The following is a 20,044-nucleotide window of genomic DNA, read 5'->3' on the forward strand; positions in this document are numbered from 1 at the left end:
AAAATAGCCACATGGCAGCTGAAAACCGTATATTCCCTTCCCGTTCTCCTGCCATTCCCTAGCTTGTCATGCATTCTTTCCAAAAATTGGGACTTTTAAAAAATGCCATGGGACACAGGACAAAGTGTTAAAAATCTGGTCACCTTATCCTAAGGGTAAGATCTTAATGGATATTGTGTACGAGTCATAAATAGGCTAGTTCAGAGTTACTATCTGGAAAAGAGAGGGAAAGAGAGAAGGAAAAGATGACAAATTGAGAAACTGAGATCATATTTAAAAAGCGAATTGGAATAAAGTTATTTTGGAATGAAATTTAGTTGGTGTGGATTGTTTTTCTCCCTGCTTTCTTAACTTCAATATAACACAGAAGTTGTTGAAAGAGACTGTTACCTAATTTGCTACCAAAGGGAGTTGCTTAAGCAATGATTTCACAATTTGTCATGGTCTGGTCCTCTCAACTTTGTGGGCCACAGAACATGATTAAGTCAAAATTGACCGACTCTGCTGGTTAATTTTATTTGTTACAGCAGAATGCCAGTTTGTTAGTTTCCAATTAGAGATGGACTGGAAGGAATGCTTGTTTCTTTTATTCCTATTTGTTTTCCTAAACCATCCCTTCACTTTCAGCTAGTGAAATTGAACAAGGTTTTAGCAAGAGCACTTTCTTTGCTGGTTACTAGATATGCTAACTAGGACAAATTTTGGTCACAGGAAAACTTTGCACTCCTGTGCCTGGCTTCAGACCTGAATATATGTTAGAAAACCTGCTTTCTCTGGTTTCCATTAGTGAAACATCTCTCTTCCTGTCTTGCATACCTGCTGCTTCCTGGTTGCCTGGGAGAGAGTTTCTTAGTGGTGTAACAGCAGGTCAGCAGTCATTGGGAGAGTGGTTTGTTTATTGTTTTTTGAGCACTGGACATCTAGTCATCATTTGGTACAATCAACAGAAGAACAGTAAATGGACTTGAAAAGAGAACGCTGTTGGTTCCCATCCCAGAATTGAGTGCTCTGGGGGAAGCCTGATGTGCAGCCTGAAAGGGGTTCCAGGCTGAATTTTGCACATATGACACTCTAGATTTAAAATACTTGAGTAGTGCATTCGAGTTTTTCAGATTTCTACAGTACATAAATAAAATGAGAATAATATTATAATAATAACCATATAAATGTACAGGCCTGTGAGTTAAAGGAGTTTAGTCATATCAGCACTGCCTGAGTCTAGAGAATGAAGAGTTAGGCTAGCTCCAGCAGAGTGTGTGTGTGTGTGTGTACACGTGTGGATTTTTGTCTTTGCGTTCTCATTTTCACTGACTAGTTTTTAAAATTTTGGCTTTAATATTCCAGAATAAAAACAAATTGGTGGGTTTTGTTGTTGTTGTTGGATAATACAGACATCTTTCTCTTTCTAACTTTAGCATGATACAGTCTAGTTCTATTGGGAAATTTTAAACAAAAATTTGCTTCAGTGCAAATACCACAAAATTAGCTGTATTGGTGTCATAGTTAATGTTCACTAATTTAAGTGGCCATAGATCTACAAAACAATTCTTCTGTCTTTTTATCATTTTTACTTTATACTTTTTAGGTTATCAGTGAAATAAAATATAAACTAATGATACACTTAGGAAACTTTTATATTTAGATATATTTTTAAATCTTTCTAAAGTCTAAGATCATATTGTTTCACTTTAAATAGGTTTATAATTTGTACAACTTCTGCTATATGTGTAACTACATGTGTAATGTTCATGCTATATGGAAGTAACAAGCAAAACTGTTACAATAACATTAATCTTTACATGTTTAAACATACTAGAAATGTTAGAAAGTCAGTTTAAAGCATCTTGTTAACCTTGCCTGTTTTGCATATTCTTCAAGGTAGAGGGGACTTCAGTAGATGAATGCATTATTAAAATAGAATATTTATGCTCTAATCAATGCCTTTCTTTAAGCTTATATTTGTAATTTTATAATTTAATTTATATTATAATGCATTTCAAATTATGCATGAAGCATATGTATTGTCTGCATGTTTATTTACTGCAAAGTACCTGGTGGAGGTTATTTCTATATTACAGTTTCAGTGTTTCTTTCAAGCCTCACGGAGCACCTCACAGGAGCTGGTTTGGTTCACGTGTGCTGTGAACCAGTGTAAGTGGTTATTTCACAGGGTCCTGAGTGGTCTTGGACATGAGACATTTCTCCAGCGTTGTCTGATGTCAGTTTGTAATAGCAATGAAAGGATTGGTAAAACCAAAGTTTGAATTTTCTCATATAGTCCACAGTTTACACCATGATTTCTGGAAATAAACCATTCAAACCAGGCATACCTCTTCCCTTTAAGATCATTTTAGGAGTTTCATACATTTGTTCCCCAGTAGCTACGTGACTTGTTCTAGTTTACTGTGTAGATTTACATTAGCGTATTCAAATCACTTCTGCTGTTGGAACTCTTAAGGTTTTTGTAGTTAATCTTTAGGGACACTCTTTGGGTCCATGTTGTAAGTTTGTTTTTCTGCCTTATCAGAGGAAGAAGGTACTCAACATACTTTTCTTTCTCTGTAAACCTGCCATAATCTGCTGTTATTCCTTGGAACTCTTCTCCTGCTTTCCAGGATTGGTCATAGTATGTGACCAGTTTCTTCATTCCTGTGTTCTTGTTGTCTCTGAATACAAATACTCACGGGCTCTTTATGCTTGATGAGTTTTATTTCTAATTTTTGGGAAAGTATCAGCAGAAATAACAAATACGGTATAATTATAAGGATCCCAGGAACCATTACAGTTCCTATAATCCCTGATTTCTGTGAGGATGTGTTTACTCCACTCCCCACTGAGCTGCTACCTTATGCTTATATTCCTGAAGGTAGAAATTGCCATGCTTTCCATCTCTGGTCTTCCAAGATTAGGACTACCTGCCCTTCTTGGCCTTTTTAGGCTTAAGACCTTGAGAATATCTATGTGTTGATGACTTTTATAGTTTTGGCTCAGATTTCTTCTTTGAGTTTCACATTCCTTTGTCTGTTTCAATTTCCTATATGGTTTGCCATAGTTAATCAGTTTACTTAGATCTTAGTAGATCCTTGGGCCAAGAAAAATAAATCAGCAATTTATTGGTGAGAAAAAAATTCTCATATAATTAACAAATATATAAAAACATTTTAAGTGTTATTAGTAATCAATAAATTATAAATCACATCATGAAGAGAGATGTCTCACTATGAAATTAGAGGTTATTTTAACAGATAATGCTTTTGGTGGTTATTCTTACATAGTATTGGCATAAGCTTTCTTTGAAAGCAATGTGTAGTATATTCTTGTTCTTTGATATAAAATCTTGTTTTAAAAAAATTCTGCTAGCCAAAGTAAGAATAAAGATATTAAAATATTTTTGTTTGTTTCTAATTTTCTCTATATTAGGAAATGTTAGAGAAATAATTGACAAATATGAAAATGTTAAACATCTGATGACACTGTGTTATGAAGAATCCTTAAATAAAATTTTGGAGAATAGTTTTATAAGAAGATTTATATGGAGATGGAGTATGACTTAGGCCTTGAAGAATAGATGGGCAGGTAATATTAGGTCGGGCATTTCTTTGAAGGAAGACAGTATGAGCAGAGACACAGGTGGAAATAAGTTTATCATATGGAAAGTAATGATTGACCTGACTAGGAAGTGGGAGTTCATGTGGAGGGATAGGGGAGCACATTACACCTGCTGGGTACTGGGGACACAAGGATGACTAAAAGATGATGAAATAGAAATCCAGGAAAGGGGCACATGCAAGAAACAGTTTCCTGAAAAATTTGACAGAACTAAGTGACTTGATAAAAGGAAGAGAAAATCAAAGATAACACGGAAGTTTTGAGTTTATATGGGGCCAGTAGTAGAAATGGAAAAGCTGAAGACGGAGGCATTTGTAAGACAGATGATCACCTTAGGTTCTGCAGCTGGTTTCAGAGGTGCACATAGGGAGCGTTATCCTGTGTACTTTATTCTTTCCATTCTGATTAAAGCCAAATGTTGTTCTTCAGATTCATCAAACTGCATGTTCTAGTTTTTAAATTGCTCAGTGTGAAATCTGAATAAAGGACTGTTTTTGGACTTTTAAAGATAATTTAAGTAATAAGATCTGTGGCATTTAGTTGTACATTCTTAGTGTCCTAGAAACATTAATTATGTTTGATTCTATTCACCTTATTTGATGACTTTGTTTCACACTGTGACATATTAGGCATGGGGCCACAACCTTAAGGTACCGGTAGATTTTGTTCTAAACTATATTATAGTGACATTTCTTTTTTTTGGCAGATGGGAGATTCTTTGGTCAGAGAGACCTACAAAGGTGAATGCTTCCCAGGCTCGCCAATTTAAACCGTGTATTAAACAGATAAATTTTCCCACAAATCTTATACGACTGGAAGTAAATAGTTCTCTTCTGGATTATTACACTGAATTAGATGCAGTTGTGCTACATGGTACGAAGGACAAACCAGAGCTTTCTCTCAAGACTTCACTTATTGACATGAATGGTCTAGAAGAAGATGCCTATGAAAAAAAGGATGGTTGTAGAATGGACAATCTTAACAAAAAGTTTATCAGTGCTATCCTCAGGGAAGGGCCAAATAATGGGTATTTTGATCAACTACCATATGAGGTAAGCTAAAAATATTTAGTAGCAATATTGTACTTTTTTAAATGTCTAGATATTAATGTTTATTTTACTAGATATCAGAGGGATAGAAGTATTGGTAAGACATATACAATCTGTCGTATATCCTGGTTTTGGCAAAACTAGATGAAATTATTAACTTTACTGCTTTTGTTTCAGATTGACTTCAGTGTTTCTAGATAAACTATTAATATATATTGTCATTAATGTATCAGTTAACAGTAACCAAATACATTAACCAATATAAAACTATACACTTTAATTCATATGTAAATTTAATTCATATTTACAATGTAAGTATGGGCAATATGTGCTTAACTTTATATCAGTTTATGTTTAAGATGATTTGCTATGAAAAATAAGATTATTACTAATATTGTGAGAGGAAGGTTTATTCCACTTAGTGGTCTGCAGTTTCTCTAAGTGTCACTTGTTCTTCTCTACTCACTCTGCTCTGTATTCTTCTAACTGAAGTTTTGGTCTAGGCAGGTACAGAATGCCTGAACCTGCATGTACATTTCTTATGTCTAGATTGAAGTCTTGTTTTCAGCATGTCTCTTCTGTGGTATGTTTGCATCCCTGGCTCCCATGTATCAAATGCCAGTAGCATTCCCCAACCAAGTAACACCAAAACCTCATCCCACCTCCTTCCAAATATCCTCTGGGGGCTGGAGTAGGGCCAGGCAGTTCTGTCTCCCACTGAAAACTGCTGTGTGTGGTTAAAAGTAATATAATCAGTTTTCTTTTTAAGAAAAAAATATAGACTTAAAATTTAAACAGCTTAGATATCCCCCTTCCAAATTGGTGGGTATCTCAGATTTCATTGTAATAAGATGAGTAGCTTAACTTGCATAGAACAAGTTCAGACAGCTTCTTGAATGCCTTGCAGTAATAGCAACCATAATGCTTATATAACATGCTATAGTTAAAATGCTATGGTACATCCTGTGAAGTAGCTAAATTTGCCACATAAAGGTGAATTTAAGGGTCCAAGGTAGTTCATTCAGAAGGCATGGGACCAGGATCCCACTGAGGCCTTCTAGGTCAAGTCTTGTGTTATAGAATAAAAGCCTCACAGATTGTCTCTTAGTGAGAGGAAGAAGCAAAGATGGAGGGAGAGCTGAGCTAGGACAGAGAGGGGTGTGAGATATTGACAGTGTAGCTCCTCAGGGCTGGGGGGTCTGTCGTGGCACCAGCGGAAGTAGTTCTTTGATTCTTACCCACTTCCCAAACTATAAAATGGAAGTATAAATTCAGCAAATGTATTACAAGTAGTTCATTGAATTTATCCAGATGTGATACAATGCTTTGCACATATCGTTTGAATGACTGGCAGAAGGGAACTTCAGGCAGAGGAAAGAATGTACAAAGATGAGAAGGAAGCTGTGACTTGTTTGGTAACTCTGGTATTTCAGCATGGCCTGAATAGGACTTAAGGGGAAAGCAGTTGCCAGACACGCACCTGAATGGAGGCTCAGGGCTGCCTCGGTGCACAGGTCCACGCCCATAGGCAGCAGTGACAGGGACTCTCCGGCCTGGCAGCCACAAACTGCGCTGCTGCCTCAGAGACCTCTGGGTTTTCCCAGCAGATTTGCATTTTATCCTTTAAGCCAGTGGTCTTCAGGATGCTGAAGTATACAGTGGTTTTCATGGTACTTCAGTTTACGTAAAATTAATTGTGGAGTGTTGCAGATACTTTAGACTTTTTTACTAAAAAATTAGAGTGTGCCTTTGAGTAGGAAAACACAATAAAGTCAGAGTGTCAGTTTTCTTTGAGGTAATCTATGTATTCAGTGATACCCCAATTAAAATGCAAACAGAATTTTTTAAAGTAAAAAGTTCAGAAAGGAGGGAAAGGAAAAAGGAAAGGAAGGGAAAGGGGAGGAAAGAATACGCAGGGAAATTCTGGACAAGAAGAGTGAGAGGGACGTTAGTCCTGAATCACATTAGCAGTCAAACAATCCAATCCATTCCAATGCATATGCTTTAAAAATTTAGAAGACTTACTTATTTTCACTAGAGAGTAATTCATATGGGAGAGATGCTGGCTAGATAAATGGAACAGGGCAGAGTCCAGGAATAGGCAACACCCCTCAGAAACGGCTAAATTTCTGTAGTTAAAAAAGGAAAAAGAAGACCTGCAGAAAAAACAGTCCTCTTCCCACCCCTTTTTTTCTTTTTTTGCCTTTTAGGATGAAAAAGGTTAAAGTTTTGATAGCAGTACTGTCTATGATATAAGTGAGAGGGTACTTGGTACACCTTTGTGCATATATAAATTAACGTGGACATTCTAAAGGGCAATTTCATGCTTGTATCAAAACTTGTAAATGCATGTAATTTACTCTAACAATATATTTGCAAAGTTTGCCAAGATGAACGTACATAAATAATACATACACATAATGATACTGCAATATAATTTGCAATAAAAAAGCATGAAATACATCAGAGAAACTAGTTGAATTATTATGTCACATCTATGAAATGGAATGAGGTGGGTCTATATATGTAGGCATGGGAAGATCTGCATATATCATTAAATGAGAAAATCAAAGTGCTGAACAGTGTGTATAGTATCTTTTTTATTGCAGATTCACGAATAAAATTTCACACACATTTATCTGGAAGAGATCAGAAAAACCTTTAACAGTGCTTAATCTCTGGGAAGGATTATTAGAATTGAGTGTAGAGATGGAGAGATTTCCCATTTTCTACCTTCTTCAGTGTTTGGGTTTTCTAATTTTTTACTTGAATTTTTTTCATTTGTATAATATTTTATATATTAACAGCTTTATTGTATGCAACTTTTTAGAGAAAAAAATTATTCAATTGTGACAGGTATAGGGAACACAGTAGTAAGATTTTGTAGTGGGGGAGAGAGATTGTGTTCAGCTTTGAGTACAGAAAATACAAGTGTATGGCCAAGTTGCAGAGGGGGGTATCCGCGGATAGAAAATTAGTAAGAAGAAAAATCAGGAGTGAGGGAGATTTTGGCTAAATATAGGTAATCAGATATCAGCTGGGGGATAGTAATGGATGAGAGTTTTTATTAATATAACTCAGCAGGGTTCTTTGTTAAAACTTAATTTCACAAGGAAGTACACAGATGAGCTTAGAAGAAGGATAAATTTTGGTTAAGAAGAGCATCTTTGTTTGCTTTTGGGTTAACTTTTAATTTCCTTATATTTTCCTGTTTTTATAAACGCACACACACATACCCTGATGTTACTTTTTAAGAGTCTAGTTGAAATGTTAAAAGTAAATAGCAAAAACAGTCCAAAAGTTGCTATATAAAATGTACAGTAGAACTCTCAAAGTTGACCACCTCCCTGCGTTGACCACATCCTTAAGTTGACCTAATTTTCATGGACGGACATGCACCAACCACACGGATGTATCAGTACAGTAGCTGGTTTCTTACACTGACACCTCTGTATGTTGTCCAGTTTGTTAAAGTCTCGCGTGTGGTCAACTTACAGGGGTTCTATGTGCTTATTGATTAGCTGATGCTCATATTTTATAAGCGCTCCTTGAACTTCTCTTAAGTATCATATTTTTGTTACTCTGTATTTTGCATTATTTTGGCCTAAAACAGATTCTGACCTGAAATTATTCTTGCTAAGCCTAGATAAGCAAATAAATTGAAGAAGAGCATTTAGGTTAATTACAAAACAGAAACTTGAGCTCAGTAAATACCTGCTCTAAATTAAAAAAAAAAAAAACTCTTAAATAAGATTTTCAGCTTTTAGCAAATATTTCATCTTTTTCTTTTCTTTATGGTTTTTGGTTCAGAATAGTTACTAAAGCTTTGAAGAATAGTTTAGAAGCCCCCAACTGTTAATAAAAAACTAAAATTTTGACTAGTTGAAGGAGATAATTTAGAGATAACAATCTCTTTGTTTCTACCTTGTTAATAATTTTTGTATGTTTGCTACTCCATCATTGGTGCCAGCTGCTTTAAGCAGACACCTTATTTTCTCTTTCCTAGAATTCTGCATTACCCCCCTTCCCTGCCTCCCTCCTGTAGTACCTTCTGCAATAATCCTTCCAATACAAATCTGACTATGTTGCTTTGCAGTTCAGATCCCTTCAGGGCTCCCCATTGCTTTCAAGATAAATCTAAACTCCACTGTGAGGCTTTCTGCTGGTTTGCCCATCACTCTTTAAAGCTGAGACTTCCTGGCCAAGCATACTTACACTTTGGAGTTAGACCTGTGTGGATCAGGCCTATAGTAGCAGTCTGCGCTTCTGTCAAAGCTATTAACACGTTATCATTGGACAAATCCCTGTTGGACTGTAGCACTCTGAGAATGGGCTCTCTTTCTCTCAGTGTCTGGCATATAGTAGATGTTTGGTCAGTGCTGAGTGTATGGAACACTATAGTATTCAACAGATTACCAAAATATATCTCAGCATTCTAAGAACATGAGTAGTCAACATGAGCTAAATATACTTCAAACAATTTTGAAAACCAATGTGGTCTTATATGATTTCTTCACATTTGAGTAATTCTATTTGATGTTGATTTGTTTACTATGTGAAATATTATAAAATATATTATACTTTTATTTCTTATTAGATCACACTGTATGTTTAAAAGAGATTCTTAGTGTTTTTCTCTCCTGATCTTGATTCCTCTCTCTTATGTAGCTCATTCAGATGATTCTGAATCATCTTACTCTACCAGATCTGTGTAGATTAGCACAGACTTGCAAACTACTGAACCAGCATTGCTGTGACCCTCTACAATACATTCACCTCAATCTGCAGCCATACTGGGCAAAGCTGAATGATGCCTCTCTGGGATTTCTGCAGGCTCGATGCACTCTCGTCCAATGGCTTAATTTATCTTGGACTGGCAGTAGGGGCTTTATCTCTGTCATGGGATTTAGCAGGTTAGTGCAAAGCCTTGGTGAGGTTTTTCCCACCATCAGGCTATACTTATTATGTAGTAGTTCTTATAATAAAAGTTTGAAATTATATACCACATACATTGTAGAAATAAAAAAGAAATGTTTTATGTTTCATTGTGTACCGAATACTGCTGCTTATAAAAATGAATGTGTTTTACCATCCTCTTAATAATATGAAGGGGAACTGTAGTCTTTATTTACTTCATATTTTTTAAATCCCAAGTTCTTTCAACAGAGTTCCTTTTTTTCTTTCTCGTATTTTCAGCATAGATGATTAACACATTTTAAAAACTATTTCCAAATCAAATCTACCTCTCTAATGTGATTTGTCAGAAATGGAAAACAATTTATTATAGAACATTTTTAATTAAATCTTAATTACATGTGCAATACATCACCCAGATTTAGAAGCTCATTTAAACTAATTATGTTGAAAATGCAATTGCATGCTAAGTAGCCGACCACACTTGTAGACCGGCCCAGGTGTTTCTGCTCCTTTTTATTTAAGCATTTGGTTTCCTTACTATTAAATGTCACCTGTTAAACATTTGAAAGCTTGCACAAGTACATATTCATTTTGGTGATGCCATAGTAATTTTTCTTATTATACAAACAGGTGTTTTTCTCTTAACCTTGTGATGGTTGTTCTCATCATATGCTAGATATAATCCCATCATTTTGATGAAGTTAAATTATGAAGTAGAAACTTTGGGGAAATTACTTGTTATTTTAAATTAATGGATAGTCTTTTATCCTGAAAAATGAACTACAGCTATCCCAACCTATATCCCCAATAGATCTATTCTTGAGTAGTGGTTTATAAATTAGAAATTTGTATGTGGAGCCTTGTTTCCTCTTGACTCAGATTATACAAGTAAAGTTGCAGTTTCAGAAATAAATATTTGATGTTATATTTAGATGAGCAGTAATGTTTGAAATAGTAACAATGTGTTCAAAATACAAATACTGATAGTTTATGCATCAAAGTGAAAAATAAAGACAAGCAGTAATGGCTTGTAGCGCATGGGTATACTGAGTTTCTTTTCTGCCAGAAAAAGAGCAAAGGGAAGGGGTTCATTTGAATACATTTGACAGCTGTCCAGTGAAACACAGTTTAGTTCTTTCTATTCCCCTTTACCTCAACTCACACACACACACAATTTGCAAATTGTTCTCTCTGCTAATAGGTCCAAGAAGAACAGAAGTTAATGATTGAATAGAGCATATACTGTCATAAACCAAAACTGAGTATGATAGCAGATAGAAGAATGGTGTCAGTAAGCATTATTTTACTTTATAGAGACCTTTAGGTTATTTTAATTACCCATATAGCTCTGTCTCATTATTGTACACTATAGGAATATATCAAAAGTTTGTTTTCATCCTGTATGTGCAAGATATTATAATGGGTATTGTTGGCCACGTAAATAGATATATGAAATGTATAATATAGTTCCTGCCTTCAGGCTACAGATATTAAGATAAAGACACATCTTTATGTATTTTTATAAATAACAGGATGGTAACTAATAATCATAGACATTAAAGAAAACAGTAGGAGTGAATGGCTGAAGTGAGGTGTCTTTGGCCGTGCATTATGACTAGTAATAATATTGAGTAAAATGTCAAGGTGATAATAAATCAGTTTTTTAGATCTTTCTTTTTTATTTTTTCTCAACTTTTTTTTGTGGTTTTTTGGCTGGGGCCAGGTTTGAACCCACCATCTCCCGTATATGGGGCCGGCGCCTTACTCATTTGAGCCACAAACGCCGCCCATTTTAGATCTTTCTTTATGTAGCTCATTCTGGTTGCATGAGAAGAGATATCAGTTGTGAAAAGAAAACCAAGCAGTACTGTTTTTTAGATTTTACACTGGTAATGGATAAGGACCTTCTTTTGCAATGTTAGAACTCCAATCTACTTTCTCACCAGCAATTTCTCTTCCATTTTCAATTCACCCAGGTTAGTTGCTGTAGGGCTGTTTGAGTAATCACAAAAATGCATACATAAATTTAAGTTCTCCAGATTTTACTGTAATATTTCAGCCAGTAAAACCACAAATCTTGATAGCATTCCTGTAAGTGTAGTCGCTGTTTCCATTTGGAAAAGTTTAAATACCAGGGAGAGAGTATGTTTTTTTGGGCAGGGGTGGTTATATTGGAGTTTTGCCTCCTGATTGCTGTTGGCCCCCAGGACTTGACTGCTGAATTGATCCTCATTATGGCTTGCAGGCAGCATTCCCAGAATAAACAGTAAATATTCATGGCTTGATTATTAATGAATAATCTATGAATAAGTATGGTCTATTTATGCTCATTACTGTGAAAAAGACTTATTTATAATACTTTAAAGGAAAACACATTTTGAAGCTAGAGACCAATGTGATCTGCTGTTCCTTGAGCAAGTCTCTGGGAAAAAGTTGATGTAGTTTATTTTTGTTGCCTAAAAATTCTATCCTCACAAGTTAGGACTGTTTAACTGGATTTTAAATAACTTCTTAGGAATTTGTATTACTCAGAATAGCAGGGTAGAAGGTTACCTTGTAATAAAGAGAACTTAAAACCTTTAATCAGTTATTAAAATCCTATCCTAGCTATAGATTTGTGATTTGCAACTTTGAATGCCATTCATGCATATCATTGCTCATTAAAATCTCTTCTATCAGGACCCCACTTTTCTTTTTAGAATATAGTGTTCTAAAGTCTTAGATATTCCCCCTCCTCCCTTTTTTTTTGAGACAGGAGCCTCAAGCTGTCCCCCTGGGTAGAGTGCCATGGCATTTCAGCTCACAGCAACCTCCAACTCCTGGGCTCAAGTGAGTCTCCTGCCTCAGCCTCCCAAGTAGCTGGGACCACCGGCACCCGCCACGACGACGCCTGGTTATTTTTTGGTTGCAGCCATCATTGTTGTTTGGCGGGTCTGGGCTGAATTTGAACCCGCCACCTTGGGTGTACGTGGCTGGCGCCTTAGCCACTTTAGCCACAGGTGTCGAGCCAAGTCTTAGATATTCCTTTACCTCCCAGCTTATTTATTATTAAAGCTTAATTGCATCATTTTGTTAAAAATAAGCCTTAGGTTCATTTTTTCCATGACCATGTTTCTTCAAATAGTGGCTGAATAACCCTGATTTCCACCTCAGTTATGTGTAGCTTTTTACCTCTAACCCCTGTACATGTCCTAAGTAATTTATATTCATCCCTATAGGAAACATTCTTGGATGCTTTTTAGATTCAAAAACTAGATTGTTTTAACATAGAGCTACAGTTCTATGCTATAAAGAGCTTTTTTCCATTAATATATTTATTCAATTGCCTGCCTATATTTTACACATTTGTCTCTGCTAGAAAGTTGAGGCACTTTTAAGACTTTCTTTTTCCTTTTTCTGTCATTTCTGGATGGTACCATATACAGGTAAGCAGGAAATTTTGTTTTCAAGGGTTTTATTTTGGATCAGATCTATTAGTGTTCCAAGTTATTTGGGATTAAAATTATCTGAAATATACTGTTTTATAAAATTTGCTGAGTATCAGCCAACAAAACATAGATTAAAAATCAGAAGCCTTGGATATTTATGTCTAATTCTCCCCTTAAGTTTATACTTTAAGCAAGTTGTGAGGATTAGTGCCTTTTATTTTGTGATGGGTAAACTCGGATGAAATAGTTCATTCATGTGATGTTAATTATTTTAGGGTGCAAGTTACCATTTAGTAAATTACCTCTTATGTACTTGTATTTCTCTGGGACAAATTAATTCACCACTTAAGGATAGCAATTTATTTCTCTCTTCAGAGATTTTTTTTTTCATAGCAGGATACCTAGTTTGGGATTGTTTATGTGACCTTAGGCCTTCTTTAAAACCTTCAGTAGCAAAAAACACTTAATGAGCTTTTACAATGTGGGATGAATAAACTGCAGGAAATAAAGAAGCTGAGTTTTTCTTTCAAGTGATCAGTGTCACAAGTGAGATAGATAAATTAATTGACCAAGACAAAAACATGTAGGTAGTTACACACTAAAATGAAACTTACATGAGGAGCATTAAGGAAGAGAAGAAAGAGTTGTGTTCAGCTCCTTGAGTCTGCTACTGCTTCTGTTCTTTGGGATGTAGATATTATGAATAGGTAGTATGTGGATCTTGTAAATTTGCATAAAGAGATATGTGGGGATATTGGCCAAATAATCTGCTCAGAATATATACAATATGGGAATCTTGAAAAAGAAAGTCAGGAGAGAAAATGCCTAAAGCCTTTAATTCTAAGAGAATTAATATACTCTTTTAAGTTCTGTAATCTGTGAATAATTTTAGAATCAAACCAAACTCAGATACTCATTAATTCTGAATTTCTGTATCCATTTCTATATTGTTAACCTATAAACAATTAAGAGCTCTCTATACCTACCATGTATACTGAAAGTAAGGCCACAATATTAATTTTATTATATTTCTTGGGAACAGTTTGATCCAGGTAAGGGAAAAATATCCTGAGTCACTAGCACGTAGTTTGTTCAAGAACAGAGGAAAATTTATCGAGTGAATTTGTATAACTGAAAGATTCACCCAACTAACTCTCATCACGTGTTTCCTTTGTGCCTGACATCATTTTAAGTACTAGGTATACCACGGATATACCTTAATTGCCAAAGAATTTGAGGCAGCTTATAAAACTCAAATATAGCAATAAATAAAGAACTTGTGATTAAAAGAAAAACAATAGTTGGAAAATAGATGGTGCCAGAGTTTGATTCAGTATATAGAAGATATGTCATAAATTACTATACACTGGCTATCTTTGAAATAAATCCAGAATCTGAATATTTGCCACCACATTTGGTGCCACCACTCGGGTCCAATGTGCCATTCTCTCTTCCCAGAATATTGCAGTGACGTCCCAAAGAGTCCCCTGTTTTGGCCCTTGTTCCTTTTCAATCTGTTCTTCACACAAAGACCAGAGTGATCCTGATTCCGCAAGGAGGTTGTATCCTCCTCTGTTCAATACCTCTGATGGTTAGGAATCTTATCTCCCTCAAAATTCAAGCCAAAGTCTTTGTAGTGACACACATTATATGAGCTGGCCCCTCCCATTTCTGGTTTCCTCTTTACCTCTCAGCACTTTGTGCCTCCTACATCTCTTTGTTCTCACTCTGCTGGTTACACTGCCCCAGGACCTTTGCGCTGGTCCCTTTGCCTGGAATGCTTTTCCTCACATAACCTTTTTTGCTACCCTCAGACTTTCTTCAGGGCTTCAGAGACTTCTCTGACCGCTGTCCGCCCATGACACTTCCTATTGCTCTTCCTTCCTTTTATTTCCTCAATACTTTTCATGCCACAATTTAAATATTATTTTACTTTTTTGTTTATAGTCTTCCTCTCTCACCAAGAGATAAGTAAGCTCCATGACAGCAGGGACTTTGGTCCACTGCTGTTTCCCCAGTGCCTAGATTCCTGCCGGGCTCGTAGTAGAAGCTCCATAAATATTGAATGAACAAATGTACTTGATGTGGACTGCAGCTTAGCTGATACAACTGGCAGGGGATGAGACAGGTTGGAGGAGATGGTCCAGGAGACGGAGTGTCAGATTTTTTTTTTGGAGACAGCCTCACTCAGTCACTCTGGGTTAGAGTGCTATGGCATCACAACTCAGAAACCTCAAACTCCTGGACCCAAGTAATCTTCTTGCCTCTGCCTCCCAAGTACCTGGGACTACAGGCAGCCACCACAACTCCAGCTAGTTTTTAGAGATGGGGTCGCTTTTGGTCAGGCTGGTCTCGAACTCATGAGCTCAGGCAACCCATCTGCTTTGGCCTTCCAGAGTACTAGGATTACAGGTGTGAGCCACTGTGCTTGGCCCAAGTGTCAGAATTTTAAGGAAGGAGTGGGCAGTTGTATGAAATGTCACAAATCAAATAAGTACCGATAAGAAAGGCCATTGAATTTAACATTTAAAAGGAAAGGGTGAACTGAGGTACAGCAGAACGCAGCAGATTAAGACTAAGTAAGTGTTCAAGTGTAAATAAGATGTATAGGCTGCTAGGTTACTTGCAGTATTTAAAATAAATTTGCAGCAACTGAACTTTCTTATTTTTTAAATGTGAGTTAGCCAAGATGTAACTAATGTTTCTTTATGGGGTGTTTTGACCTATATAAACTGTGTTCACGTATTACTTTATGTTCAGTACCAGGAGATAGCATGGTGAATCCTGGTGGCACACTTCAAGTCTGCTTGTATAGCTCAGGGAATGCTGAGATTTGGTTTAATGCTTTTTTTAACTGCTAGGAAGTGGTGGAACAGAGGGAAAAAACCCCATCTTTTTAGTCCAGTGTCGCTTTCTTTATTTACACAAGTGATCTGGTTTAGTTGATTTCATTTTTTGTAAGCTCATTAAATCATTTAGGAAAATAGATGGCATAAATTAACAGTATATTACTAATAAGACACTGATGGGTAAGGTCAAGGGACCTGGATAGTCATAATTGGTGCATGGTTTGAGGGTTCCATTTGCTTAGTTGCTAAACCTTCATGGATTCACATACTCTCGTAGTCATGTTTATTTTTAGATTGTTTTCAAGTGATGATTATGGCCAGGACTGTTGTCCCCCAAACTGTAATGTAACTATACTGTAATTTCTACACTGATGAAGCATTTTATGTCCTTTACCTTGGATTATTTCTATGTATTTAATTTGAAGCTATACTGAATATTTTATAATAATTTCAACATTAAGCAAGCTGTAACAACTACCTGGAAAACATCACAGCAGTATAGTTCTGAGTTGAGAGGAGGCTAGTCTGATTTGCTTTGAGTTTATTTAATTAAAGATGTTGCTTTGTGTGTAGTGTTCAAAATATGTTATCTAGTATTTCCAGTATTGAATGGGTATTGTTAAAGGGGAAATATCTTATAAGACATTAGAGTTTTGTTTTTTTGGTTTTACTGACTCAGGTGTCAATTATAGGTATGTAGGAGATATACACTTTCTGCTTTAATTTTCTATGTAGCATTAGGTGACTTTTTATTTGATATCAATCTATTTTATCTTCTCAGGTTGATTTATTTTAGCCTAACTGTTCATATTTCATTATGTAGTGAATGAGAATTAAGCAAAGCATGTTTTACATTTCTTTTAAATCTATTCTTCTAAGTGTATCTGCTTAGAGTTGATATAATTTCAGTGTTCTTCAGAAAGTATTTTAGTTTTATAAACATGGATTTTTTTTTTTTTACAGGTTTCTGAAGGTTTGTGGTTCTGAATTGGTACGCCTTGAATTATCTTGCAGCCATTTTCTTAATGAAACTTGCTTGGAGGTTATTTCTGAGATGTGTCCAAGTCTACAGGACTTAAATCTTTCCTCCTGTGATAAACTACCACCTCAAGCTTTCAACCACATTGCCAAATTATGCAGCCTTAAAAGACTTGTTCTCTATCGAACAAAAGTAGAGGTAAGAATAATTTATCATTTGCATCTTTGCTAGTGTAATAATAGCCACCTGAATATTTAGTTGCCTTTAATTGCTCATAGCGTGACTTTTGATTTTTAAATAAAGTTTGTGGTGCCTCCTGACTAAAATCATTAGAACTGATTCAGTTATTTCAAAGTTATTTGAAGTCTATTACATTTTTAAATTATAAAAAAATGTTCATCTCTATACTCTTAAATTTTTTTATGATACTGTTCATGGTCCCAGGTAAGGAAAATAAGCAGTGTGCTGAGGTAAGCCAAGTCCTGAACTTGAGGAAGCGGAAGGAGGATAGAATGCAAGAGGATGTTTGCCTGGAGAGGGAGGAAGCAAAGTGGCATTTATCCAGGACCAGACCTAGGCATTCAAATTTGTGATGCTGTCATTCATTAAAAAAGGACAAGACAAAAAGCAAAAACACAGAATTATGTCATAAACCTTAGTCTACTTGTTTTTTTTCACTTGTTTTTTCCAGGTCAGTACATAGAACCAGGTCATATACTGTCTGTCTCTTTTCGTTAACTATGTAGTGTATGTCACACTGTAATCTATTCTGCGCTCCTAAAAATTATCAACGTTTAGTTTTTCCAGTCATTTTCCTTTTACAGACTACCTAGCAATAACATTCTTCTGTACATAGTTTTATACATATTATTATTCCTGTTGGAGAGAATCCTAGAAATGGTGTTGCTGGATTGAAGAGTATGTCCTGGGCCCCTGTAGTAAATATCCACTTTCTGTCCTATACTTGTTCCCTCTGCTCCAGGTATGTTGGCCTTCTTTCTAGTTCCTGATCATTCTCACCTGGTCTCAACTTGAGGCTTTTGCTCTTCTGCCCCTCCAGAATGTTTGTCCAGCTCATTATAGGCTGTCCTCTTTTCAGCTATTTTCTCTCTCTCTCTCTCTATACACACACACACACACACACACACACACACACACATACATATGTATGTATATGTATATTATACCATGTTTCCCTGAAAATAAGACACACTTGTATTTATTTTTTCTCAAGAAGACACACTAGGGCTTATTTTCAGGGGATGTATTATTTTTATTAGGTATAATACAACAGTCTACATTTATTCAAATACAGTTAAGTCATCTTCTTCTGGAACCTGACGGGGAGCCAACCTTGTTGGTGGGGCTGGCACTAGTGATGCATGAACTCTCTTCCCCTAGCTGTTCACACATGCGCAATAGGATGCCTGCGACCCTAGTTACCACATGCGCACCTGTGCTTACCACATGCGCACCCATGCAAATGCTAATGGCTCAAGAGAAAGGAGCTGTGGCAGATGAAAGGTATTCCAGTCTTCCTTACTGCTCTGTGCTGGAATGCGTGGTGTGGCTATGCAGATACGCTGCATAGCCATGCCCATCACTAGGACTTATTATCAAGGTAGGGGTTATATTTAACAAATGCATAGAAATCCTGCTAGGGCTTATCTTGGGGGTAGGTCTTCAGGGAAACACGGTATATATATACACATATATATATTTTTTGTTTATTGTTTGTTTACTTATTTTAGAGATGGTTTCTTGGACATTGATAAAAGTAGACCCCTTCTTATTTGTTTCCTTCATATCACCCAGTTTTATTTCCTTTTTGTCATGCTTCACACTTTCTGAAATGATATTTACTTTCTTGCTTATTGTCTGTGCACATTAGAATGTAACTGTAGGAGCTTTGTCTGCTTTTTTTGTTGCCATGTTTCTAGCATGTGGAATAGTAGTTAGTAAAGATTGGCCAGGCAGTACATATTTGCTAAATGAGTGGATAAAGACAACCAAATTATTTTTCTAGAGGGATACACCAATGACTTTTCCATATAGAGGACTCTTGCCTATCTTGAGTGTTACTTTGGTCAAGGTACTAAACCTCTTGGTATTTTAGTTTTCTCATCTCTAAAGTGGGGGTGATAAATTTACAAATCTCATAGGATCATCATGAGTATTAAACTATACATGAGGTATTTAGTACCTGGAATTTAGAAAACTTTCAATATATATTGCCGACTAATAGTAGTAGTGGTAGTAATATTATAATGGCAGTTTTGCAGTGTATTTTACACTATCTGGTAGGAGAAGACTGTGTTTGCTATTTTTTTGAAAATGTTTTCTGGGTAAATCCTTATGTATTTATTTACCTAGCTGTATCTTTAATGAAGGATTTTATTAAAGTGTAAGTATATTCATTATATAAGGTATCCCAGAGTCACCCTAAAATTGCCATACAAAGGGAAAGGGGAAATTGTAGCTATATGTAACTTTATTTACAAAGCAGTCATTACAAAATTTTACAAAGAGATGGCCGATAGGTAGGGAATATTCTGTAGTCAAAGTTATTTATTAGTCTATTATATTAAGAGAATGTTCTTGTCTATGCCCTTAAAAGTTGATTAGTTACAAATTAGTACTGAGTACATGTGGTGTTTGTTTTCCCATTCTTGTGAAAATTCGCTTTAGAAGACTGGTCTCTAGTTCCATCCAGGCTGTTACAAAAGTATTAGTTCACCATTTTTTTTTATGACTGAGTAGTACTCCATCATATACATATACTACATTTTACTAGTCCACTCATGAATTGATAGGCATTTGGGTTGTTTCCATATCTTTGCTATTGTGAATTGTGCTGCCTAAACATTTGAGTACAAATGTCTTTTGATAAATTATGTTTTTATTCCTTTGGGTAAATACCCAGTAGTGGGATTACTGGATCAAATGGTATGTCTACTGTTAGTTCTTTGAAGTGTCTCCATACTACTTTCTACAGAGGTTGTACTAGTTTGCAGTCCCTACAGTGTGTGAGTGTTATTTTCTCTCTTCATCCATGCCTGAATCTGCTGTTTTGGGACTTTTCAATAAAAGCCATTCTCACTGGAATTAGGTAATATTTCATCATGGTTTGAATTTGCATTTCTCTGAGGATTAGAGATATCGAGCATTTTGTTGTATGTTTATTGGCCGTTCGCCTATCTTTTTTTTTTTTTT

At 35.8% G+C, this 20,044-nt stretch overlaps 1 protein-coding gene across 1 annotated transcript in view; it reads left to right on the forward strand.

Moving 5' to 3' along the window:
• FBXL4 (F-box and leucine rich repeat protein 4) overlaps positions 1-20,044 on the forward strand; it is a 61,641-nt gene that overhangs the window by 11,079 nt on the left and 30,518 nt on the right. The window contains exons 4-6 of the mRNA XM_023518225.1: positions 4,316-4,661; positions 9,327-9,571; positions 16,816-17,029. Coding sequence (XP_023373993.1) covers positions 4,316-4,661; positions 9,327-9,571; positions 16,816-17,029 — 805 coding nt within the window. The remainder of the gene's footprint in view (positions 1-4,315; positions 4,662-9,326; positions 9,572-16,815; positions 17,030-20,044) is intronic.

The sequence above is a fragment of the Otolemur garnettii genome, unplaced genomic scaffold (assembly GCF_000181295.1).
Source record: "Otolemur garnettii isolate 467f Iridium unplaced genomic scaffold, OtoGar3 scaffold00132, whole genome shotgun sequence".
Classification (NCBI taxonomy): domain Eukaryota; kingdom Metazoa; phylum Chordata; class Mammalia; order Primates; family Galagidae; genus Otolemur; species Otolemur garnettii.